Here is a 27,717-nt window from a genome sequence, read left to right as displayed (position 1 = left end):
GGCGCTACAACCTTTTTAGGACTGGGCCTCAAATTTCTGTATCTGTTTCATGATCATTTGTTAATAGGTAAGCAGGTGATCAGCCTCCGTTGCCTGACGTACGCCGTCGACTTTTTGGATCTATGGTAAGCCGGTTTCGTTTGATGTTTTCTTTCACCGATCGAGCGAATGTTAAATGCGCACACAGAAAGAAAGTCCATTGGTGTACAGCCGGGGTTCGAACCTACGACCTCAGGGGTCTAGGCCAACACTGCTCAAATTATTAATTACAATTATTAAATAATTGTTTCAGTTCTACTATGTTACGGACATCACTGTTGGTTAGGTGAAAGTAGTGAGATGTCAGCCATGTCCGCGATGCATATGTGACCATGCGGGCAGTGTGACGCAGTTCGAATGCGTCGCGGGAGTGTGTATAGCGTGAGCGAAGGCGTGGAGCGGTGCACTTGTGCCAGGTAAGTTATAAAATACATATAAACCTTATCCAGAAGAAAACCGGCGTGGTAGTTATGTTAATAATTACACTAGCGAAACTCATACAGACATTTACAGGTAACACACAACAAATCAAGTCAAGTCAAATCATTTGTTTCAATATAAATAATAAAGAAGATTCTAGTTGCCCCTTCCAAAACGTAGTTTCGTGTGGAGAAGAATGGGCAAGAAAGAAAACTTACTCTTTTAAAATAGGTTTAAAATATTTTGTTTACATTAGTTAAATAATTATATGTGAGGACAATGTACTCTTAGAATAAAACTACTTTACTAAAAAAGTTAGTATACATGTTCCTATGTATAAAACTCCACATGCATTACAGTACATTTAAAGGAAATCATTTCAATAATTGAAATACATATAATTATTATAAAAGAGAAAAGATACAATAAAAATGTCAAATTAAATTAAGAATTACAAATATTAAATTTCAAAATGCAATTATTTCTTCATTGGTAACGGAACAATGGCTGCAGCATCGTACCCCTGAAGACATGGATTTAATCACTAAAAGTGTATTAATAATCATGTGTCAAGTCTGTTAAACTACAATGACGTCACAAAAGAAGATAAAAGCAGCGACCTCAAATCCCACTACCGCACACTGTATGTCGTAATGTATACAGTTGCTTGATATGCCTGATTTAAGTTTCTCAGACCTCATCAAACACATTCACACACTCTGATCCTGTAGATTTAACAGTTCCTTTTGTTTTTTACCTTTCCATGAATGGAAAGACAAAATGTTGGCTATAACAAAAAATAAAGCAAAATCCTCGTGTATATTATTGTCTATGGTATGGGCTATTATAGTACATTTATGTTAGGTTTATCTTCTGAAATTATACAGGAAAATGATGTGAATTTTTTAAACTCTCAGGTTTCTCTTTTTTCAACATTAGAATGCTACACCGGAGGTAACATAGAGGACTAAATACAATATATTATTTCGAATGATGAGGCTTCTAATTATGTTTACATTAATGATAATACATTGGAATAGGTTAACTTCTAAGTAACGTTATGCGTCAGTAAATTGTGTTTTCTTAATTGTTGATAGGCTACTAAAATATTTACTGAGGAAAGCAGAAAGCTATCTTTATTCAAAGCCCGCTATTCATTCGCACCTTTAGTTTTATTAAATCTTTTATCTGCGGAAAGATACTGAAACCTGTTGCGAAATTACATTTAATTACCTTCATTTTATAAGTGAGAATTTTGTTGATAGATGGGGTTCACACTCATTTCTTATCTCTAATGTAGAGTTGTAATGCCTAATGAATTACGGACTTATAAAATTTTAAGCCAATACGATAATATCAAAAAAAAAATACTTAAAATACACAATATCGCTACTGTGAACTTAGTTTGCGCACATAATATAAAGATATCTCATCATCTGATTCTGGCCCTTGGCATTGACAAACATTTACGAGTTTAGGGCTTAAATACCCTTAATTAACATCTCTTTGTACTTATTTAATAAATCTTGTTACGAAGCTGGGTTGACTAAAATGTTTTTCGATAATAATAGTAGTAATATCGTGCCTTATTTTTCATTTTTTTTTTAACTTCAAGTAGTTAATGTTGTTTTTAGTGTTATGATTGTATTGTAATGAATGTCAAAGCTTTGATGGACGGAAAAATAATTAAATTTGCTACAATTTGTGTTCCACCGTCAAATAAATGTCTGTAGTTTTTTAATAAATAAATGTCACACCAATTTTTTCACCAGGAAAATCAAGAAAAGATGCTTCTTTTGTTTTCCTATATTCATAAATAACTTCTGCTTTCTCGTTGTAAGCCGCAAGCTACTGTAAGCAAATCTAAAAAGCGGTCAATATTTATAATTCTTTAAGGTAGGAAACTTGGAAAATGCGTTCATATTAACGTTATCATATTTATTTATTTCGTAATATATAGTATAAAGTCACTGTAGAATGATGACCTCGTATGTCAAAAAAACATTTTTTTTATTCTTAGACTCTTATGTCATTTAAATGGTATAACCATGAAGTAAGGACGTTATTTATGTTATTAATAAATAAGTCCTTTTTACCATCCAAAACTATGAATATTGAAAAATAAACCCTTGAAGAAATGAACATTGATTGTAATGTTTGGTTCTCAGAACATACTGTTATCATTGTAGAGCGACGATAAGTTTTTGTTTAATAAGAGTTCAAATAAGTGTACATTCCAGTGTAGTATGAAAACTCACTGAAATTAATATTCTTTGTTCGAACTCTAAAACACCAAAGAATTCTAAAACCGTGAAAGTTATTCTCTCATAACAAATTCTTGCTCTTTTTAGAGGCCTTTGTCTCTTGATAACTGATATTAAAAAGTATATTGTTTTCAGTATGCGCTATTAGTATTTAGGTTAAAAAATGTGGGTTAATATTTCATTCGCTTTTGTACTTGAATTTCTATTGAAAGAAAAAATCCTCCATTACCATAATTCATACTAACAACAAGAGGTGGTTTATCATTTTAATTCAGGAATAACTTTTATTACCTCATATGTCGTTTAATTAAACTGTTTTTCGTAACCTGAAAAAGTAACTGGATGTAAAAAGGAGCTGGATTTGCATAGTAATTTCATTATGACTCTGACTTAATATTGATCAGAATTCAATTGTCATTATAATACACTATAGCTTTGACGATTGTTAGGGAAAAGTTGTCTTTGACTGTTGTGGTAGATTAAGAACTGAAAAAAAATTTGGTAAAAAACTAAATTTTAAATACCACTTAAACGTACGTACCATACAAATTTCGAAAAATGAATTTAAAATTATTGGTAATTTAACAACGTTTAAATTTTATCGTGGTTATTATTTTTAAATCTTTTATTTTGGTTCTAAGGCGAAAAAGTTCTTAAAAAAGACATTCTTACTGCAGTTAGTCCAGCAAAAATCTCACTTTTAAACAAGATTAATCTATGTCTAATGAACTCATTGTAACATGCCAAGTTTACAGTGTTAAATCAAGCAAGGCTACTGTACCGATACCGATTTTAAATGACTATTGAATCAGTAATATAAATTTTCCATAATTGGTACTCTCTAACAAAATGCCGATTATCATAATGATGACGTTATGTAACGATAAACCCATTATCATTACTCATTTATTATCACAAGCTAACAATTACCAATTTGGAGTTACGTGATCTGATATAGAAACGGAATTAGCACGGTATGTAACTTAAATAGTAATTAAGATGTGGAATGAATAATCAGTATAGCTCATGTTAGATCTACTTGATAAATAAAGAATTGTTTATAGGTAGCGCGGGCGCGGGTGCGGGTGCCGGCATGTGCGGGGAATGGAGGGCGGATGGTCTCCTTCTTCAGCGTCGCCGCCGCCGCCGCCCCGCGCCGCGCCCCGCTGCCGCTGCCGATGCGCGCTTTCCACCAGCTACAACTGCCTGCCACACTATGGTAAGTGTTACACATACACTTTTGAAAGTAAAAAGTAACAATTCGCATGTTTATAGATACATATCAACTTTTTCTTATAGAGCAGGGGGCAAACGGGCAGGAGGCTCATCTGATGTTAAGTGATACCGCCGCCCATGGACACTCTCAATGCCAGAGGGCTCGCGAGTGCGTTGCCGGCCTTTTAAGAATTGGTACGCACTTTTCTTGAAGGACCCTAAGTCGAATTGGTTCGGAAATACTTCAGTGGGCAGCTGGTTCCACATAGTGATGGTTCGCGGCAAAAACTGCCTTGAAAAACGCTCAGTTGTGGAACGGCGAACGTCGAAGTGATACGGGTGGAATTTCGTATTCTGCCCTATTTATGATTAATCGGCATATTGCTTACTGACTTGACTTAAAGTCAGTCAAGTTCAGATCTCATTTGAACATTGACCAACTGTTGAGAGAGCTCACTTGGTTGTTCTATATTTAAACAGCTGAAGATGCTCGATACATGCTCACAAGAATAACATTATGTATGTGTGAATAGGTGTAAGTAGTATTTAATATATAGTTTTATAACAAGAAATCAGATTTGAATATTGCGCTGTGTTATTCATTTCTCGCTTCCTCTCAAAGTGGCAAAGACTTCTTTAACTATCCTGGCGAGCCTGCTCGATAGCTTTGAGATAATCTCACCATCTTGAACCTTTGATCCAACCCGTAGGGTACTTTAGGTCTCTTATTTTTATAGAACGGGGGGTAAACGACCCCTACTTATTTATATATTCACTATTTATGTGTTACGTCTTATGGTGGCTGTACACACTCGTCGAGACACCCCGAGACAGGCAAGTGCGAGAGTGTACAGTAGAGCTCTCGTCTCACCTCGCTTCCTCGCAGTTGGTCTCGCCTCTCTCGGTCGCCTGTCGGTTTTTTGCGCACGAGTCAAAGGGTCTCGCGAGTAAAACGAGAGCGACCTGTACACACTCGTTCAATCATTAAATTTTTGATAATATTAAAACTTTATGATCCTAATTACCAATTTCTGTTGCGGTGTATAGTGACCATCTTCTTCTTCGCCATGGCTTCGTATTTTTTTTAATGGTTAACGTGAAGAAAATTATAATAACTCATTGCACAAAGACAAACAGCAGCAGCGGTTGCCACGTCCATTATCAACGGTGTTTTAAATACAATTAACGTAACGAGTGTGTACAGGCTGCGCTCTTCTCTCGGTCCTCTCGGTCGAGACTCCCGGCGAGAAGCTCTCGCCGAGTGTGTACAGCCACCATTACATTTCACCCTCTCATATATTTAGTTATCTGGTGCAGCCTGCTTATACATACACTACATATACTATACAGGTACTCCTGGCATTTATCTTTATATTTTTCTTGTATTCGAACATTTAATTCTATTAAATATAATAAAATTCAATATATTAATTATATTATGTACTTTAATAGATATACACCACACATTACACTTTCCACTGGAAGCTGTACGGTATCTCTTGCGACATAGCGGGAAATGGAGATACGCTCTGGTTTATAAACACGGCAACGTTTTGCTTTGTTAACTTTCCCAATCTCCGATATATTCAAGAATTATGCGCGTTTTCTAACTGAATACAAATTACTCACAAAAAGTTATTAAAAAACTGACTGCACCGCAAATAAGCAGTCAATAACTTAACAGTACAATTTAATTAAGCTAGTACCTATAAATAACTTAGAATAAATTCAAGAAAGAATTTCGCTTGCCGCCGTCTGATAATTAGACGTCACTTTCACGCCTCGTAATTAATATACCCGTAAGTCGTAGGCTTCTCGTAGACACGTAGCAATATTTTGTTGCTTTGCTACGTAACTCAAGAAGCCTATAAATCTAGACTAATAATAAAAATATCCTTAAGTTCCATTTCCAAATGTTAGAAGTGTTGATATAATTTACTTATAGCTAAATGTTGAATAAAAGAAAACTTTATTATACTCAATATTCAAGATATTTAGATAAAGTCAAGTGCACTGGCCCCTACACTAGGATTCCCTGTGTTGTGGGCAGCCAGTCTCTTCCGTTTAACAAGTAAACAGTATTTTAAAAATTATATTAATGATTTTTACACATTATATTTAAACTATTTTTGCACAATAAGAATATTTTCAGTATCAGAAAAGCCAGGTTAACAAGATATTGTTTGAGATGTTTAGTAAATGTATGTAATGTGATTTTTGTAATGTTAGTGCTAATTCTGTTTTTAATGAAGTGGTTAAAGATGAAAGGGCCTCGAAAGGAGAAAACGCGTTGGACGAAGAAAGTGCGAGTTTTGGGCTGCTTATATAATATATGGTGTTAAAAGTAATATGTCAGTCGCTTGTGGATATGGACGCCTCTTGGGTAAAGACCTCTGTCTATGTATTAACATGACGTAGACTAAAATAAATTCAAACTATATTGACGCAGCTCACAGAGTATAGAATGAAAAATGTAATCGAAAGATTAACAAAATTTTTTTTCTGTGGCGGAATGAAAATCTAATAAAAAAAATGCAGAGAAAAATCTACCATTTTATTTAATGCTATCCAAATCTATTTTCTTTTCTTTAGATACATTAAAAACGTAATTTTTAATATCCTTAACCGTATTATTATTTTTCAAATAAAATAAAATTATACCATATTTTTTCACAATGCTTCACTTTTGGTCCACACTATGGGGTTATAAAAACGGGGTACGCCCTTGTGTTTGGTTATCTAAAAATAAAAGCTACACCCTTCGAAAACCACAACACTGCCTACATTAATTACTTTCTTTACCGGCTTTGAAAATAAAACCAGAATATGAAAATTAAACTTATTAAAACTTTAGCCCGCAAACATTGCAGTATCGCACGCGATTATGAGTTTTAGCTTAACTTTGGAGTTCGATTAGTGTATATAACTTTGTTCCGTTGTCAAGGGAGTGTTTGGTTATGAAGTCAGTGAATGGAAAATTAATAGGAAGAATAACGAGCGCATTTATTTTCATTTGACATGTATCGTATATTTGTCGTTGAATTATTTAATAGTTACATTCTTTTTTATTCAGTCATTTGTATATAAATAAAAATTTATCGCAAAATATGTTGCTAAACGCCAAACTCGAAGACGGCTGGACCAATTCGAGTAGTATTTTTTCTTGAACTCTGAGGAAGGTTTTTTGCGGAAAAGCGAACAGTTACTATGGCATATAATAATCCATATGGTATGAAGATATCAAGAAAAAAGTTCGCGGGGGCAGCTAAAATAAAATCCGGCACAAACACTTTAGCTTAACGAAATAATACAGTTTTTCCTATACCATATAATACTTTGAAATATTATTGTAAACAATCAGTGCAGTTTCAAAAACCTATTTTACTACTACGACTTTATTTTTTAGTAGTATGTGTTACGACCAAGCGACGATAATTAAAATATTATAAACAATAACTGAATTTCAATCTTGAGCTAACAAACGAAACAAACACGTAGCTGCCAACTCTATATATTTTATTAAATAAAGCTCGAGAACAAATTTTTAAAGTAAATATCCGCGAAAGTATATTTGAGTTGGGTGTAATATCGAAAACCATGTTAGTTGGGTACCGACAATTTATTTTTGTAAGAGAAATGACTTATTTGTAAAATTCACACCAATTGACCTAGTCCCATGCTAAGCTGGTGAAGCTTGTGTTATGAGTACTAGGCAACGTATATACATACATATTATACATAGGTAGATCTAACACATATAAATACATAATATAAATTTAAACACCCAAGACCTAAGCACAACACCAAATGCTCATCACATCGATGCTTGTCTCAGCCGGAGATCGAACCCGGGACCCATGAATTCGCAGTCAGGGGTACTCTAACCACTAGACCAATGACCAATAAATTTTGTAAGTATATGTCCAGATAAATTTACATATGAAGAACATGCGCACAAATTTCAAGCCAAACATCACTTCGTGAAGATACAATGTATGACGCCCATGTTTTAGATTTAAGCTCCCGTAGCTTAAATGGAAAACATGGGCGATGATGTTAGAATTCTTACCGACATAGACGAAATTACGAATAGGTGATGATCGTATTGTAACTGAAAATATTATATCTATAATTGAGCGTTGTATGGAACCCTATATACTTGAATTGGAAATTAAAGATGCATTTAGAAAGCTTTAACCAACAAATCAGCTGATAAGAGATCAAGGGATCAAAGTTATGCAAGAAATAGATTTTAACTGTCAGGCTAACCATATCTGGTCTAGGTTTCATCACTGTCGGCGGCATAAAGTTTTCTAATCTAAGATATGAAAACGTCACACTTTTTGCGAAATCAGAATCCGTATTGGCAGAATTATTCCATGTTTGAAAGCAGACTAGTTGGACTCCCATCAATAAGTCTAAAACAAAGGTGGTGGATATTCCTCTACGGATCGGAGTCATGGACGATTCGAGCGCAATATAGGAAAAGGAATGTACTGGAAACGTGATGTCGATAAAAGATGCTTCCGCATGGACCGCTGAAAACTAACCAATCAATCTTGGATCAAAGTTCATATGAGACTATCAACAACATGCTATAACGAACCAGATAATCTGGTAGTAGGCAAAGTGGATGGCAACCCGCTGGTGTGACCACATCACGATTCTCACAGGTCTCCCCATAACAGCTGCGCTAAAGAAAGCTATACACCAAACAAAGTGGAGAGATATCACTAGCAGGCACCATACAATGACGCGCGCGACCTTCTGTATTTAACTGACTGATAAGAATGAAGAATACATTTTTATACAAATTACATTTTGGTAGATCATCAGGACTCGAACGCTTTACATAACCACTAGACTATATTGTTGATATTGTGACATCTTGTAATTTAAGTCATTTGACGTTTTGAAAATATGTTTATATTGCAGTAGGTATTAGCTTAAGATTGAATTAGATTGCTGGAAGCAAAAGGAGTTTTATCTTTTGGCATGATTTTTGCTTGTGAAACTTATTGTCTAGATTATTTAAAAGTATTATCGGCACTGCAATGCACCAAACATTTCATGCTGTATATAATTAATAAATTACACACTAGTACAGGGTTTTTGACGTGATAACGTCTTTAAAATCGTTTTAGTCGGGTGACATGTTCAGAAACTTGGGTCACACCAAAATCTCACGAGCGCGATCGCAGGTATAACGAGAGAGAGACGGACCGATCTCCCGTCTCATCTCGAGCGCTGCCAGTCATTCCGTGAATGTATGAAGAAAAATGTATATCATAGTCGAATAAGTAAACTTGTCATTTTACACCCGAAATTTATCATCAAAAGTGTGAATAAAACGATAGATGTAATTTAAAATTTGAAAAAATTGTTATCTTCATTAATTCCTTACTTCCCAAAAACTTATATCACCAATAAGACGTTATCACGTAAACATCTCGATCGTAAACCTACTTTACAAACAACCAATATTTTTTATATTAAATTGTACCTACATAATGTCCTATAGCCCCTAGATGGGGCAGAGGGCGTCCACAGTGATTCTCAATCGCGTTCGGTATTGAGCCTCGTATTTTACCTCGCTCCAAGTCTTTCCGGCTCTCTTCGCCTCATCTGCAACTGTACGACGAGGTTTGCTTGGGGCGGCCAAGCTCCCGCTTTCCTTGTGGGTTAAGCGCCATGTGGATATGATTGGAATCTCTTCGGAATGTATGGCCTATCCATTTCCACTTGCCTAATTAAATTATACCTTACCACTAATCAGCTTGTCTCCCGACAAAGGCTTCCTCGAAAAGAGTTGTAACTATAGTTTAAAATTTACAAAATGTGGTTTCAATTATAGGTCTCTAAGATCCATATTCTATTTCGCATCTCAAGTCGTAATCTCGTCCTGAGCGCTATCCAATATGTCAACCTTCATACAGATGGTTTGATAGCTCTTAAGACTAAATTTAATTTTGATTAACGTTCTAGAACACAAGTCGAAATACAGAAGCTGTTTACCATTTAATCTGAATAAGAATTTACATATTTACTTAGCATAAACGTTGTACTTTCGATAATTAGTATTTGTACCAAGCATCCTATACAAATACCAATACGGGTTAAGAAGAGGTCGGAAACGGCCGGCAACGCACTTGCAAGCCCTCTAACAGTGGGTGCACTTCACATCAGCCTCCTGTCCGTTTGTTCGATAAAAAAACGTACCGACGTAATAGTGTAATTGGCAGCACTAACACAACACCATGAGCCGTATGAGCAAGTTTTAATAGAATAAACACAATATAAAATCAATAAAAAAAATAGAATTGTGAATATCGTGCATATCTTTTAGTTGGGAATTCGACCCAGGCCAGCCCTTCACAACTTTGTTTTTTCTGTTACCTAATTGGATTGTACTATTGTTCGTGGAACCTTACACTGTTGAACTTCCCATGAAAAGTCCTAACAGTTGTAAACTAAATTGTTTTCAGCTTTCTGCGAAGAAGTACTCCGCAGATATAAATGCGGTATCTAAAGATTGATTTTTGAGTAATTTTCAGTCATAATCTCTATACACAAAACCTAACTCCTTGCCCTTTCCATCTTCCCTAGATAGATTAATATGGGTTCAATAAAGCGGCGGTTAAACAGGCATCTCCTGAACAGGCGTGAACAGGGATCTCACTTAATATCAGATGGGATTGTGCTTCCTTTAGCCTGCATATATCTAACCCCACGCTATCTCCAATAACAATGGATAGTTTTTCTATAACTCTTTATATCAACAGATGGATGGCCAGACCTTGAAGACGAGTCGACAGGTGGAGCCCTCCGAGAACGCGAACTCCGTTCACTTCATCGCACCGTGCCTGCGCTACGGAGAAGGGAACTCGACACACGTGCCATCAAACACCACTTCTACCCGGAAGGAGGATGGGGGTAAGATTTAAGACGGCTTACAAGTCATACACTGTTTAACCGTTTAGTAATTACCATTAGATTTAATAATAATAATAAAAACTTTATTTATGACAAAAGGGTTGTGACAGAATTCATATATCGCTAGTCCCCACACTAAGGAGGCCCTGTGTTGTGGGTAACTAGAAAACAATTATCACGTGGTACATGTTTAAAACAGTTAACAAAAAGATAATAATAAAAAATAATAAATGTAGTGATACAAATTAAGTGAATGAGTGAGTGTGTGAATGGGTGTGTATGCGCATGTATTTGAGAGTGTAGCTGAAAGTTTTTATGATCGTGCACTGTGTCTGTGTTAGTATTATAACCTTAAAGTCATACCAAGATATATAGTAATGCCTCTGTAGATTCGAAATCCAATTTGGCTAGTGTAATTTCTATGTGACTTGCGAGTTTATATCTGGATAATACTGGATAATTTAACTTGAATGTGCATTTATTTATTACAAGAGGTCAGCCAATATCGACTTGAGTTACCTCTGTGTTCCAAAATCTTGCTCCACTAGCTTAAGGCCCTATCCCAGCACGAATTGCTGTGTTAGTTGTCTCGGGGTGGACTGCGGTGCGCAGTGGTGAGCTGAACTGGGGCTCGCCGGCCAGTAATAACAATTAGTTATGTAAACATTAAATTAATGTACTTTTATCAATTTTATTTTCTGAAATCTACTTGGCTTGCGATAAAATATATCGTGTAAATTTCAAAACCATGTTCTATATACATTTTCGTCATGAAATGAATTCAAAGTGTCAAAAATTGGCTATGTTTGGATTTTTTTTCTAACGAGCGAAGTTATTTAAATCGTGTATCGATATTTCAAAATGGATACATAAACTACTCAACTCCAATATATATTTTTTCCATTCGCCCCACTTCAAGAAACGATGACGAAAAATGGAAAGAAACAATGTACTTTTTTGGAGTTTGGCGATCGGATAGGTCCTTAAGACGCGTCATCTCCGAGGGTAAGAATATATAACGCAAATAGTTCGTTATGTGTCAAACGGAAATTATTGCATGTCTTTATTGAGTGTCGACCAAATGTGACACACAGTTTCGTCTTTTGTTTTATTCCAACATTCTTACAGCCTCACTGGTGGTGGTTGTGATTTATTATAATATGCAATGTTAGTTAAAACAATTTTGCTCTATAAATAAGACAGTATGGCTCTTGGTCGCTTATTCTGAATTGTTCCTAGCTAGATGGGGCGACTGTCAATAGCAGCCTCTTAGAAGGACTCGATACCTAGATTAAACTTAGCTAAGCTGTCTATTTGTTTCAGTTAATTAGAAATAGATGCTATTATTTTTGCCAAATAAATAAAAAGTATATACGGAGCGAAAAAGATTTTCAGTTTTAATCTATTTCCAAATGATTTCAACGTAATAAGGTAATAATTAAACAGTGTAGAGATTACGGTAATAGAAAAATTATAACCAAAATTAATAATTCATATCATACATTAAAAATATTGCGTAAATACAATGTAATTAAACGGATTCCAGCTAACATCAATAACATTCGCATGACATGCCATTTATGATATAAATAGGCACATTAAATAAAAAATTACGTCTATAAATAATTATAGTAATATCACGAATATCACATCTCAAACATAACCAATAAAGTGCTTGGAGAGTATTTCTTCCACCACAACACAACACACGACTACAAGAAATAATAATAATACAAAAAAGGGAACGTGAGTACATTTTCCTTGAGGGTTTCAAGAGGGGCACTAACGATGAACCGTCTGTGCAGGCTTTAATCAAGTAATTAAAATCCAGTTCTGAATTATAATCTACTAGCTTTGTCTCGCTTTCAGTTGCGTAACGTTGGATGTAGCCAATAGCGTCTCTCGTTAAAGGGACTGTCCAACACAACAATTATACAATTCCCAGCAAGTTGCCGTAGGTTAGCGCATTCAAAATAATTTCCTAATCATATTTGTATAGATATTATTAAACATGTATCATCTAGACGTCCGTTGTTCCACAAATGAGCGTTTTTTAAAGCAGTTTTTGCCGCGCACCACCCGTATGTAGGTCAAGTTCAAGTTAGGGTCCATCAAGAGAACATACCAACTCTTAAAAGGCCGACAACGTGAGTCACTCAGATGAGCCTACTGCCCCTGTTATAAAAAAAAAAAAAAAAAAAGTGCGTGCGTACAAAGTACACATTTCAGAAGTGAAACTTCTTTGGTTAACTAAGTTCATATTTATACAAATCTAAAACTTTAGATTTCCGAGACTTAGAGGGAGGGAAAAAGGAAGAAATGTTAGGAATTTAATTGTCATTAAAATATTAAAAATGTGGCATTTTAATTTACAATTCGTCATTTGAGATTTCAATAAAATTATTTTGCATAAATAATAATTATATCTTATAAATTCTCTTTACGAAATATTTATTTTAAAAACAGAATATCTATATGCTAAATCAGTCACTCTCTCTCAATCGGTCTCAATCGCTCTCTCCCTTTTCTTGCAGCGTTTTCTCTTTTCCAATCAAAGACTGGAAAAGGAGTCATTATAGTCAATAAAGTTCAGTTTACATTTGAAAAATTAAATAAATAAATATTTATTATTATTCTCTTACATTAAGTGTAACATAAATTCTATTATTATTCGAATGTTGTTTTTAAATAATATGTCCTTATTGTCCAATGCCGTAGCATCTTCCGTGGGCAACTTCAATCTTTCAAAGGACAAATTCAGTCTTCATCGTAAAATTTCACTCACATCAATTTTTCATAACGCGCCTAAAGAAGTATAACTTCAATAAATATAATTGCATTAATAAAATAAAAAATGCTATGCAATAGCTTTACCGCGGCAGTCCCCGAGTGCCCCACGTTTTTTTATTAACTTTGTTGATAATTTGATTAAGAAGACAAGACTTCTACGCAATATTTGGTGAAATTTGCAAAGATTAAAGTTCAAATTAATCGAGCTCACAAATTGCTATTCAGCAACTTCCAAGTAACCCGTTAATTGCTAACACTTATAACGGGATTAAACGTTCTTAATTATAAAATCTATTCTGCTTAGTTATCTGCGACCAATTAAGCGGGAAATTTTGGGTTATTTGACAGCATGAAAAAGTGTTAATGAGAGTAATCTGTATAAACTTGGCTTTAAAAATAACTTGTAAATAATCATTAATGTATCAAAAAATCCATACTTAAAAATATTGGTTTTCGTACGTCAATCAAAGAATACAAAACGATAACAGATTACTAGTAGTCGAATGTTAATTATATGTTGTCGTCTGTCTAATCCTAATAAATAAATAATTCTGTCATGGAGTTGACTTTCGTTAGACTGATTTTGATTGTTATTCATGTCATGTCAGTCATTCTTAAATAAAACATACAAATCTCAATAGTCCAAGATCCCAGGGCCGCCAGACGTCACGTATTTTCTGACGGATGAAATATGGACGATTGAGTAGAGTTAGTATGTACTATGATCGTATGCCTACCTGCTAGCTTGGTCAAACGGCCAATTTCCAGGTATCAGGTAATCAAGGTACACAAAAACATTACTAACTTCACGTAAATTCTCATGGCTGATTTTTATATATGTTTTCGAGTGTATAGTTAAAAATAAATTGTCAATACTCCCAGACACTTTCCGTCGGCCATATTGCTTGACAGACGCTTTAAGGGTCTTAAAATAATTAGTCAACTTCACGTAAATTCTGACGCTCCATTTTTATATATGTTCATCCGACAACTATTTTAAAAGCTTTGACAAGAAGACAGACCGATCCAAGGGGCCAATCATCCCCTAAACTAAATTTTAATATCTCTGTGAGTGGGAGAGCATTATCTACGCGCATGAGACTGAGTGAGACCGACTGCGCTATTAAGGCCATGAAAATTACTTGAACAGATATTTTATAATTTTTAGAACTTTTGCTGACAAGTAAATTATAGCAAAAAAAATTGACATATAATAAATAATACTAAAGTTAGCCGACATTTTTAATTAGAACTAAAAATATTTTTTAAAAATACCACTTATATTTAAATAGCAGCATTTTTTTAAATTAATTATTTATTGGAAATTTGGAAACAAACTGGAAAAATATTAATTCTTCAATATTTCTTAACAGTGGCTTTTAATCTTCATTATCATCATCGTTGAAATTATAAAATTCATCATCCAGCCAATCTTGAAATTGAATATCTAAATCGTGATCGTCATCATCAGCATTATCCTTATTTTCTTCCTCTGTAAAAAACAAGTTAAACAATGAAGGTCTGAAAAAACTAAAAAGATACAAATAATATGAGAAACGAAAATAATTTACCTGATTGTTCTTCCAGCGACTCACTGACAAAACCCGGTAATTGATTTCCATCGAACCAATGAAAATCATATTTACCTTCTTGTAGTGTCCAGCCATTGTTTTCGGGGTTGAAAATATTTATCATCTTCATACTTGCATTGTTCCAAAGACTAGCGATATAGCTAGCCCGTCAAAACTTTTGCCAAAGCTAACTTTTACAAGTTGGTAAGTTAATGGCATCGAAGTTTCTTAAATTCTTTCGATTGAATTCTTCATTTATATCAGATACCATGTATGTATTAATATACAACTGTAGTCTGGCAGCATCTACTATGGCCCCTTGGATCGGTCTGTCTTCTTGTCAAAGCTTTTAAAATAGTTGTCGGATGAACATATATAAAAATGGAGCGTCAGAATTTACGTGAAGTTGACTAATTATTTTAAGACCCTTAAAGCGTCTGTCAAGCAATATGGCCGACGGAAAGTGTCTGGGAGTATATATTGACAATTTATTTTTAACTATACACTCGAAAACATATATAAAAATCAGCCATGAGAATTTACGTGAAGTAAGTAATGTTTTTGTGTACTTTGATTACCTGATACCTGGAAATTGGCCGTTTGACCAAGCTAGCAGGTAGGCATACGATCATAGTACATACTAACACTACCCAATCGTCCACATTTCATCCGTCAGAAAATACGTGACGTCTGGCGGCCCTGGGATCTTGCTCTACAAAGTTTGTAGGTCATAGGGACTGGTGCGACGTCATCGTCCATAGAGAAGAGTTTTGGCGGGTGCCTGAAATTAAAAAAAAAAACACTTTTCAAAGTCACATGAATAATCTGAAATTATAATATACATAAGTATTTTCCGTTTCTGGATACTGATGTTGTTGTGTGAGTAAACCGTGAAAAATAATAATAAAACATGTAGCTGTAGAAAAATAATAATAGACCATCCAAACTTTACGGTTGTATTGTCTTAGAATATTGTCATGTATTTGCGTACGTCAATAGGATAATGTCAGATTTGACAGCTCAAAACGCACAGACTATACATTTGGTTTAGTTCAATGTCAGACAGAGTACAATGTCATTATTAATAAACAAGTGGGGTAATAGAGCTAAGAATACTATGGTATTGAATAATTGTGTTCATTGGGTTGTGAAATCATAATGTTTAAACAACTGATTGAGAATACTTTCATAAATATCATTTATTTCTGATGACCGTGCTGATCAGCATTGTGGCTTGTGCCAGCGGAAATTAAATTGTCATTTCAACGTTTGTGTTACTCGGCGTCTCGATTGTAAAGATAAACGTTGTACGTTTTTTATTTCGTGCATGGTCTTGAACTGATTTCAACAACCTCAAAGACGGTTTCAGTTTGACATAAGATTTTGGACTCACTAACAAAGTAACGTATTATATTAAAATAAATTGTTGTGTGCTAAACATGTATAGCGCTCTGTGGACGTATTTTGAACTAAAATAAGACGCTAAAATACGCCTTTTAAATATACACGAATTATGTTTATGAAACATTGTGTAATTTCTTTAAAAAAAAACAGTGGCACTACAACCTCTTTTAGGTCTGGGCCTCAGATTTCTGAATCTGTTTCATGACCATTTTTTCAATCTAATAGGCAAGCAGGTGATCAGCCTCCTGTGCCTGACACACGCCGTCAACTTTTTGCGTCTAAGACATGTCGGTTTCCTCACGATGTTTTCCTTCACCTTTCGAGCGAATGTTATAATATAACATAGAAAGAAATTCCATTGGTGCACAGCCGGGGATCGAACCTACGACCTCAGGGATGAGAGTCGCACGCTTAAACACTAGACCAACACTGCTGCAAATTGTTAATTTCGTACATTCAATTAAATTGTGTCATATTTTTAACCAGTAACAAACCAGTCAGGCAAAAATACCTAAAAAATTACTTAAACTAATTTTGAAGCTACTGCAGACAATATCCCGTGTTTAATATATTCAAAAAGTTTTGTTATGTCTTAGCAAGTTATTAAAGAAAACTAAGTTCTAAGTGAATTAGAGTTGAAGTTGTATTATAAAGTTAAATTTATAAACGCAAAGTTTCGAGGCAATGATAACTTTGTTAGTTCTTATTTAATGACATCATTATGAAAACCCGAATATTCTAAAGCACGTCTCTTGTCTGTGATCCATTTTAAGATTGTTTATCTGTGCCTAACAAGCCGAAATAATTATTGTTTCGTCGGTAATATTAAAGTAAGAAGTCGTCTAGCTACGTAAAAGAAATTCAGTCTAAAATACGGTCCTAATTATTAAAACGAATAAATTAACATGATGCACTGTATGAGTATGTTGAAGCGCGTGTCCTTTTATTTAAATTTCCCGCCAATTGCCAAATCAGGCGGCGACCAATCAGAACGCTTTCCAGCGACGCGACGCCTAGATGACGAAATATTTATTATTGGGTGTCGGGTGATAGTTTTAAGTGTGCGAAAATCCTGGTGTCTATACGTATTGTGATTACCTTTAAATCATTTGTGAACATGGCGTGTTTATTTTAATTTGGATTAATATTGCACAGCTAGGTATGACTAATTAACCTACACTTCACATAAACAGTAAACTCAATCAGTCTATCAGTAACTAGTAATCAGGTTTAACTAGGGTACACTCATCTGTTCTTGTCATAACAGCAATTAATACATTTGACAAACAGCCTCGTATTTAACTTTAAAAAAGAACAATTAGTAATGACACTGATAAATTTTTATAAAAAAGGTATTTCTGTTAGATTTCATATACTAACTAATGTATACTTCGTCGATTAACATCTACTGGTATATAAAAATAAAATAATTATATTAAATTCTCTAACAATTCATTTGGGAAATGGCTCAATCTCGGAGAGGATAAACTGAAGATTCTTTCAACAAATTATCCGCCATGGGATTACCGACCCTCGGATCACGTTCTGACCTTATCGAATTTATATTTAGAAATATAAAGCCCGCAATAATTATTGCGTAGCTTAATCAAACAGCGATCAAATAGATGAGGTAGGGATTCTTATTATTTTCTTTGAAGGGATATTATGAAGCTCTCTTGTTATGTTAGAGAGGCCTTCGAGGATAATACACCTGCAAATATTTTAATTATATCTTCTATATATGAACTTATTTACTTGCCTTAGCTGACATAATAAATAAAAGATGTCTTGCCTAGACGTTCTTTGTTCAATTACCAGGGAAACAATTATTTTGGACTTCTACAGATGACACGACGAAACGCAATTTACACTTTCAATATGCGTAGCGCTAATGATCAAACGTGGAATTACGTGGTAGGAAAACTCATTGAAATCGGGATTGGTATTCACAATGCCTATTGGAAGGTTCTAGTAGACACAAGTTTGACAAAAACTTAGTACAGTGCAACCTTAATATAACGTACCTCAATATAACGACTTCCTCGATTTAACAAATTCTTCGTAATCCCCTTGAATTGTCCATAAGAGTCAATATAAAATATACCTTTCCATTGCGAACATTCTTTGCGTACAACCTCTTTATAACCAATTTTCAACTATCAAGAAAAAGTATTCATACCTCTAATTAACGAATTTTGCCAACCCAAAACCTTTATATAAAGTTTCCACCAATAATATAACTCTTAATCTTATAATGTGATTCATGTCTCGACATGTTTCGACACGCTTTTGTTTGTAAAGTAATCACTAATCATTGTTGTTTTGATGGAAAGTAATGTAAACACCTCTGCTCGTCACTATTGTTAAAGATTTAAGTTAAAATGGCTCAGAAACGTAAAAGGTGTTCTAAAAACTATTCTTTTACCTCTTTATAACGAATTTTAGACCAATCTAACCTCAACATAACAAACCTCAGTTCAACGAATTACTTGATATTACGAATATTTTCTTGTTCCCCTCCGATTTGTTATATCGAGGTTGCACTGTATAAATATTTTAGCTCTAGAAGGTTGATACAAACTTGTCTCATTATTTCTGAAAACAACGCAATTGAAATTCACGTAGACAACCAATAATTAGGAAAAAAAATTGTCGTTAATAATGAAATTCTTCTACTCGTGAATACAAACTGCTGAAAATAAATTTTGTCATCCCACTTCTTAAGGACATTTAGGCCTGACGCTTGCTTAATTTCCGGAGAGTAGTCAGTTTCGAACTAGACAAAATTATTAATGGAATAGATATTTCCGTGGCAGTTTAATCACATCATTATTAAAAATTCTAATTAAAATCCCTTTATTTTGTAGAATAACTCCCCCTCTTTAGGTTTTCTTATCTATTTAGTATCTTAAGCTCATCTTTTGATTTGTTTTTGGTAATTTAGTAGGTAGTTATATAGTACTGGCCTGTGTTAATAAAATAAAATGTTTTGTTCCTTTCATTTATTTGCAAAGTTGGACGAAAGTGATTAGGATCAATTAGTGTTGTAGCCTAAATTCTGTTTACAGATTAATAGTACCCTCAGAAATTTCGGCAGATTAGATTCCTACTCCTGCTTGAAACAAATCGCTTGTTAGTGACCAAGCTGCTAGCCTATGTTTAAAATCATACTTCTTGTGATAAAACAATACTTTACCAATATAAAGACAATTTATGTATGAAGATTTTTGATGTGAAACATCTATAGCCGCACGTAAAACCGATTTATGGCGTGGCGACGCGTCGCCACGCTATATTATGGTGTATATACAGTCTATATGCAGTGGTGTGTGTATTTCGCAGTCACTGATGAAACGAATTAAGTAGTCACGATTTGAAATAAATTCGTAAATTTTTGTATTTAATGAAAATAAATGTTTATTCAATAAATAGTCATCGTTATCTGGAAAAAAATTGTAATATTTTATTATATCATTATGACATAATTAGTTCCTATCACAATCTGTTCCTATCACAATCTGTTCTTTTCTGCATATTACTTTTACAAAATAATGTCGAAGTTTCACTTCGGCCAGGCATCCCGTGACGGCTAATATTTTTTTAAATTATCGTATTTGAACAGTCGTGGTCAAGGATGTGTATCTGAGATTTTGAATTTGTTTATTAATAAAATTCATTTTTGTAAACTCAAAAACCACATCTGCTCGAAGCACTATAATAAATGAACATCAATAAAAACTTCAATAAACAACCTATTTTCGCTCATCCATAAATCATAGAGACGATTTATAACGCTCATGACAAGTGTTTTATTGGGTTTAATGTTTGGGAGATAATAAATCGCGTACATTTCATACGCGTCCTAAAACTTTTAAAATCAAGTGTTTAAAACATAAGCGATCAATGTTTTTAGGTGTGATCAAGGCATAATTATACACATGACGTATTTTTCCTTTTTCCGTAATAAGAGGGGGGAATGACTTTCTGTAAGCTCCCTTTTTGAGAATCAAAGCGTGTCACACGAGTCATAATTAGTACGACTGTTGTTTCATAAAAACGTCGAATATACAACATTTATAGTTGTTTTGCTAAAAGTTGCGATTTTCTTTCTTTCCCTATTTCTGGGCCTGCCTTGCGATTCTGTAACTCACTTTTCGAATCTCTTTCGATTTGGCATTCTGATAAACAATAAACTACAAGCTCCCTCCTTATTAGAATGCCAAATCATAAAATGACTGCTTCACGACTGATTTGAACGCGACCGCCGCTGTGAAAACCGCTGTGTGAGTTCGAAAAGTGAGTTACAGAATCGCAAGGCTGCACAGTTTGTGCGTCAGCCATGGAAATCACTTCTTAATACTCAATACTTATTAGACATTTTTCAATTTTCTGTTTCTCAATTTCGCGTTAACACTTAAATCTCTGTAATTTTAAAATATTAATAAGGATTATGGTGATTTTTTTTAAGAAATGTAGTGTCACTCGTCAGCCATTTTTCATTAACTCATCAAATGGAGATTTTATAAAACAGCTCCATATAATCATAACGTGGTAATACGATTTATATTTAAGGTGGATCGTGTGTGGAGCAGCTTTCTTGGCTCATTTGCTGTCGACTGGACTTCAGTTAGCGTATGGAGCGCTGCACGTCTACGCTTTACGTCACCTGGGACCAGCTGCTGACCACGCAGGTTGGTTATATTTATTTTATTGATTTACACTTCGTTGCAAATAAAAGAAACACAATACATAAAAATTATAAGGGATGCAACGGGCGGCCTTATCGCTAATAAGCGATCTCTTCCAGGCAACCCTAGTTAAAGAGAAAAACTAAAAAAAAAAAGAAACATGATTCGTGCGAGAAGTGCAGAACCAAATGTTATATAAAAAAATATATATATACAGGGTGGCCAAAAAGTCGTGTATCAAACGCAAATAGGGGATAGACGAGGTCATCAGCTGCAAAAAATTGTTCTACGGGAGGTCTCCAAGCTCAACCCCCGCAGAGCTACAACCCACTCTGCGCTTTATAAGAAAATTGGTTATTTTTGAAGTTATACTTTAGGCGCATTAGGTAAAAATTATGAGAGTAAATTTTTACGATGCCCGCGCATACCGTCACAAAAAACCGACACCCTGAAGTTATAGTCAACATTTTAGTTTTTTTATACAACTATTGATGCATGGTTTGTACGATATTGAGACAATGGTACTGAACTCCAACCAATGGACATAAATTAAATAGTAAATATCAATATGTATATTGTATAAGGGAGCGTTCATGTATTACGTAACGCAATTTTTGGAGATTATTGACCCCCCCCCCCCATGTAACTCGCCGTAACGTTTTTCAGTACCCAAGTACAGTACTCTACTCGAGTATAGTAAAACGTTTCGTGACTACCTAGTGACTCTTTAGTTACTATTATGTGTTGTAAGTCGAAAATAATATTAACAATAACGCGTAACGTTCCCGCCCCGCATCGTAACGTTTTACAAAAGGACCCCCCCCCCTCCCAAAACTCGTTACGTAATACTTGAACGCTCCCTAGGTTGCTTACGTTACTTTGTTTATTTTCTGGACTTCTCTGTGTTATTCTCAGCTCTCTTTTAGCACGGGTTGCCTGAAAAGAGATTTAAAAGTGATAAGGCCGTCCCTTTTTTTGTTGTATTATGTTTATTGTTTTCTTACTCAATATTCATGACCTATTAATTATAGTCATGAAAAATATGATCGAAAATAAATCTGAAAAAACTTGTTTCAAATCCTTACAAAGGCACTTTTCGATAAATACTTCTCTAATGTCTTCTCCTAACTGATAATCTTTGTTTTACGTTACACCTCATCTAAGCTTATATATTAGTATATCTCATATAACATTTCTTATATTCAATAATATGATACACTTCCAAGTCGGGAAATATCAATACGATGGAAAACCCATATTTCTGGTAATATTTTCTCGGATAAAAGCTGTCAACGTTGTATCGATACAATCAGATGTCAATACAAGCAATATTCCAAGCGCGGTCAGCGAATTTTCTTATCTTGTTACAATTTGTATCTTTTGCTAAAGATATTTTTATAAATGTATTGAAATGCAGAAATGAAAATTCTATTTTATCTTGCGAAGGTACTTGATATGCTTAGCTTTTTACTTAAGCAGTGTTACTAGTGGCTTCAGAGCGACTCTCATCCCTGAGGTCGTAGGTTCGAGTCGTTCACCAATGGACTTTCTAAGAAACTGGCATGTCTCAAATCAAAAAAATCTATGACATGTGTCAGAGAGGCTGATCGTGCCTATGAAATAAAAATTATCAATTAAACGGATGGAATCAAAGCAAGACCCATATAGGGTTATAACTGGATAGTAACTTGGTTTAGTGAGCCCCAACAGATCGTGCATTCGATCCTCGGTTGTTCAGGATCCATTTTAAAATAAAAAAATCAGTGGCACTACAACCTCTTTTAGGTCTGGGCCTCAGTTTTCTGAATCTGTTTTATGATCATTTTTTAATCTAATAAGCAAGTAGGTGATCAGCCTCCAGTGCCTGAACACGCCGTCGACTTTTTAAGACGTGTCGGTTTCCTCACGATGTTTTCCTTCACCGTTCGAGCGAATTTTAAATGCGCACATAGAAAGATAATCCATTGGTGCACTGCCGGGGATCGAACCTCAGGTATGAGAGACGCACGCTGAAGCCACTAGGCCAATACTGCTCCGCACTGTTCAGGACCTATTTTACACCTCTTGTACGACTTTTTTTTTCTCCTTTTTTATCTGCTTAAACACTTCCTGCAACTAAATTTAAAAATTAATAGTGGCTTTGTTCATTAAAATATGGCGTATAAAAAATATATATTCGCAATATAAAACAAAGTGTGTTCAGAAATTTCACGCACTTAAATAAAAACTAAAGAATCACAAGGCTTTAAATTTCTCACCGCTTCTAAAAAAACAGGCTGCTACAACATCTAAATCTTGGCTGATTTATATATCCGTGATAATTCTTAACAGAAAAGTAGGTAGGATCAGGCATTTGTGCCTGACACACGCCATCTTTTGAGTAAGAGGCCGGTTTCCTTAAGATGTTTTCCTCCACACGTTTCGCCTCTAAACGTAGCAAAAACAACTACTTTATTTAGGTCCTAATAAAATCGCTGTTACGTTAAAACCAAGTTGCTCATGTCAATGTATGGGACATTCGCGTTATACGACATGTGCATGTGTGTGTAATGTGTATGCAATAATAAAACTACAAATAGGGCTTTAGGTTAATATAGACTTCAATTTAGAAATATCAGTCCTAATTCATGACGACTCATTTGTCTAGTGGTTAGTAACCCTGACTGCGAAGCCATGGGTCCCGGGTTCGATCCCCGGCTGAGACGAACATCGATGTGATGAGCATTTGGTGTTGTGCTTAGGTCTTGGGTGTTTAAATATGTATTTATATGTCTATCTATCTATAATATGTATGTATATCCGTTGCCTAGTACCCATAACACAATCTTCACCAGCTTAGCATGGGACTAGTTCAATGGGTGTGAATTGTCTTAAAAAAAAAAAAAAATCGGTATTAAAAGTTCCATTTCACACCAATATTATATATTTCTTTATTTGTCTGCGTATCTTTATCAAACACAAAAGGGATTGTTGATTACCATGACTAAATATTTCATTTAGAAATCCATTTCGAACGCCCGAAGCTTCAAGACGTAATCTGCCAATAGGACCCAGAGGAAATAAACAAACGTTATCTCGATACTGAGGAATTTAACTACCTTAAGTAAATACTTTTTGAATTGGTTGAGATAATACTTTTATTGCTAATTAAGGTTATACATTTATCTGTGTCAATGCCTTTGTCTTATTTTGTAATATTTCGTGGGAAATATATAATAAAAGAACAGACAATATGTACAATGTTACTGTACCAATAATAGCTAGATTTTTATAGGAATATCTACTAGCTGATCCGGCAAACGTCGTTTTGCCATGTTTATCATTTATAATAAAAAATAGGGGTTGATCGTAGAGGGGTGAAAATTAGGGGTTGTATGTATTTTTTAATGCTGTATCTTAAAAAACTAAAAATTAAAAATTTATCTTAAAATTAAAAAAAAAATATTAGGGGGACTACCCTTAACATTTAGGGGGGTGTAAAATAGATATTGTCCGATTTTCAGACATACCCAATATGCACAAAAAATTTCATGAGAATCGGTCAAGCCGTTTCGGAGGAGTTTAACCACAAACACCGCGACACGAGAATTTTATATATTACATTATGTTTTAAAAGCATTTTGATTTCTTGTTGGTTAATGAAATTTATTTATTTATTTAACAGTTCATTGATAAAAGTTATATAATAGATAATTTTTACAATTTGAAATAAAAAAATATAGATGACAGATTACACCATAACGAACAACAAACACAATTATCTAATAATTTATTAATTAAGGTATGTGTGGGGGAATGTGTAAAGTGTGTGCGTTTTTATGTGATTTTAAAAATCCATACGATTTTCTTATCTCCATCGAAGACGCGGAGATAATATGGAAAACGTCGAAGCTCGCATTATAGTTTTAAAATACGTCTAAGTATATTATTTCTAGAATGGTTATTTACCAAGTTAGGAGATAGTAAATAGCTCCGTTATAGAACTCCCGATTATAGAATCGGTAAATGAAAACATAATTTGTCTTTAGTGTACGCGAGTACATTACTTAGATAAAACCTTTCTTGCCTTTATTCGAGGCATTACTAGCAAAGGCTGTACAGTTTTGTAAGGATGGCGATTAGCTAAATCGTCGTAGTTACGCCTCGACAAAATAGACGCAGGCACTCTCTTCAGCTTTATAAGCATTTTGTTTATTTAACATTAATTTATTCCTTTTTACACGCTTTATATTAGCTTCACCTGTATGCATGTATGTAACCGACTCCTTCGGACTCGATTTTGACCCACTTTTAACGGACAGATTTAATTCAAACTTTGCGCACCTGTCAAAGATCGATGACAATGCAATAATCCGAAAAAAAAATTAAAAAAATTAAAAATAAATAATAGTTTAAAAAAACTAAAAAACACGCTTTTAAAGCAAATCAAACTAAAAAGTGAAAAATAATTCCTAATTTAGGCTGAAAATGGTAATGAACAAAAAATACTGGTATTATTGTGAAAAAGCGTGGGTTGCTCGATAGACGAAAAATATGGCACAAAGCGCCCCACGCTTTTTCACAATAATACCAGTATTTTTTGTTCATTACCATTTTCAGCCTAAATTAGAAATTATTTGTACCTTAAATTAACAAATATAGAGTGAAAATAATATCCTCTATTGTGTAAAACATCCCATTGAACCGTACAGTTTATTTTAAAACCAATCAATTATTTGTAACTAAATTGCTTTCAAGACCGTTGTAACTGGATGAATAACGAAATTGGAATTTCAAGAAATTAGTACCGAGGACCTGAGACAAACCAAATTACGATAAGCGACATCTTAAATTACATTTAAACAAAGTTTTCAGTAACCGTTATTTGTGGTTGGGGTGATTTATTAAATTAATTTTCCGAGATTCACGACCTGGTTTGAATATTAAGAGGTGGAAGTAATTCCGTTTATAGCGGTCTTTGTCAGCAAGGCGGATACGGAACCATTACTCATAGCTTGCCTTTGAATCAAAACTTCGACTAATGAGTTAAGCTGTGAGCGCCGTTAGGTCAAGCCTTTGGGTTTCAAATTTAAGGTCAAAATTATATCATTAGGATTTTATCGATGTAATTTGAGGTATTGGAATAGTTTGGCTGTGTAACACATGTTTTTACATATTTTTTGACGGGACATTGCTATGTATTACATATAAATTAAAATTCTTTCGATTATAATCGCGGATAGTGCTATGCAAATATTATAGACGCGAGTTTACACAACTAAAAACAATGGTTACACAAAAAACTAAAAGATTTCAAAATTAATTTTATATGTAACACTCAAAACAACTGGGCCGATTTAAAAAGTTGAACGTGCCAACGTCATAAGAAAATACTGATGGAATGGTTGCATTTTTCAAAAGAAAATTTTAATTTTATTTGTTTGATAGTTATGTCAATTTTTTGTGCCTCTTTCTCGCTCGTTCCGTGCTCTCGCTTGCACTTCAAACCTAAATGGAACGCCTCAGAGGTAACGTCGCATGAGTCATGTTTTTTCGTGCGTGCAGCCGGCTCCATCGAATGACACGCACGACGTTGTCACGTCAAAAACAACATTAACCCGAGTTAGACTATATTTATTTATGAAATATTGAAATAAATAGAAGTGCCGGCGGGACAACCTGCTGAATATTAGTTTTTGTTGAAATCCTGTATGAGTAAAGAATAATTGAACAAGACAACTGAACAGCTTTTGTTAAAACTTAATTGCTCTTTTGGTTTTTGAAGTGAAACTTCTTTATCGGGGTTGGAAAAAAAATTTGTGTAACATTTTTTCGTTACGCGTCACATTTTTCGGTTACGCGTCACATGTTTCGGTTACGCGTCACATTTGACCGTTACGCGCGTCTTTTTCTTGTCCCTACCAGGGTTGATTCAAAGAGATTCTAAACCATTAATAACAAAAATGTATTATAACGATAACAATAATACTAAAAATTCTATTACAATTTATGAAATTCTGTAATAATCTTAGTGGTAATAAGGTAAAATGAAATAATTGTATTATTTGTATTCAAGTCTGTGATAGTAAAAGCCTTTTGTTAAACTTTATCTAATTTAACTTTATTTAACCAATTTCTGTAAAGTTGCATATAGATAAATTTCGAAAAGTAAGGTCATAAAGAAGTTTCACTTCTAACGTGTGTACACTAGTACACGCACATTTTAGTTTTTTTTTTTTACATAATTGGGCAGAAGGCTCTGCTGATGTTAAGTGATATAGACACTCACATAGCCAGAAGGCACGCAAGTGCGTTGCTGGCCTTTTAAGAATTGGAACGCTCTCTTGAAGGACAAACGAATCGCAAGACATCAACTAAATCTAGATTGTATACTTGTAAAACCTTTTCAAATTC

General features: G+C 34.3%; 1 protein-coding gene across 1 annotated transcript in view; it reads left to right on the top strand.

Moving 5' to 3' along the window:
- Positions 1 to 298: 298 nt before the first annotated feature.
- The window catches only part of LOC125061039 (monocarboxylate transporter 14-like), a 36,880-nt gene continuing 9,461 nt past the window's right edge, over positions 299 to 27,717 (top strand). The window contains exons 1-4 of the mRNA XM_047666179.1: positions 299 to 455; positions 3,788 to 3,942; positions 10,721 to 10,871; positions 21,209 to 21,327. Of these exons, the coding sequence (XP_047522135.1) occupies positions 3,828 to 3,942; positions 10,721 to 10,871; positions 21,209 to 21,327 (385 nt within the window). The 5' untranslated portion in view covers positions 299 to 455; positions 3,788 to 3,827. The remainder of the gene's footprint in view (positions 456 to 3,787; positions 3,943 to 10,720; positions 10,872 to 21,208; positions 21,328 to 27,717) is intronic.

This window comes from Pieris napi, chromosome 22 (genome assembly GCF_905475465.1).
Source record: "Pieris napi chromosome 22, ilPieNapi1.2, whole genome shotgun sequence".
Taxonomy (NCBI): Eukaryota; Metazoa; Arthropoda; class Insecta; order Lepidoptera; family Pieridae; genus Pieris; species Pieris napi.
Note: the sequence above shows the minus strand (reverse complement) of the source record. Positions and strands in the feature narration are given on the sequence as shown.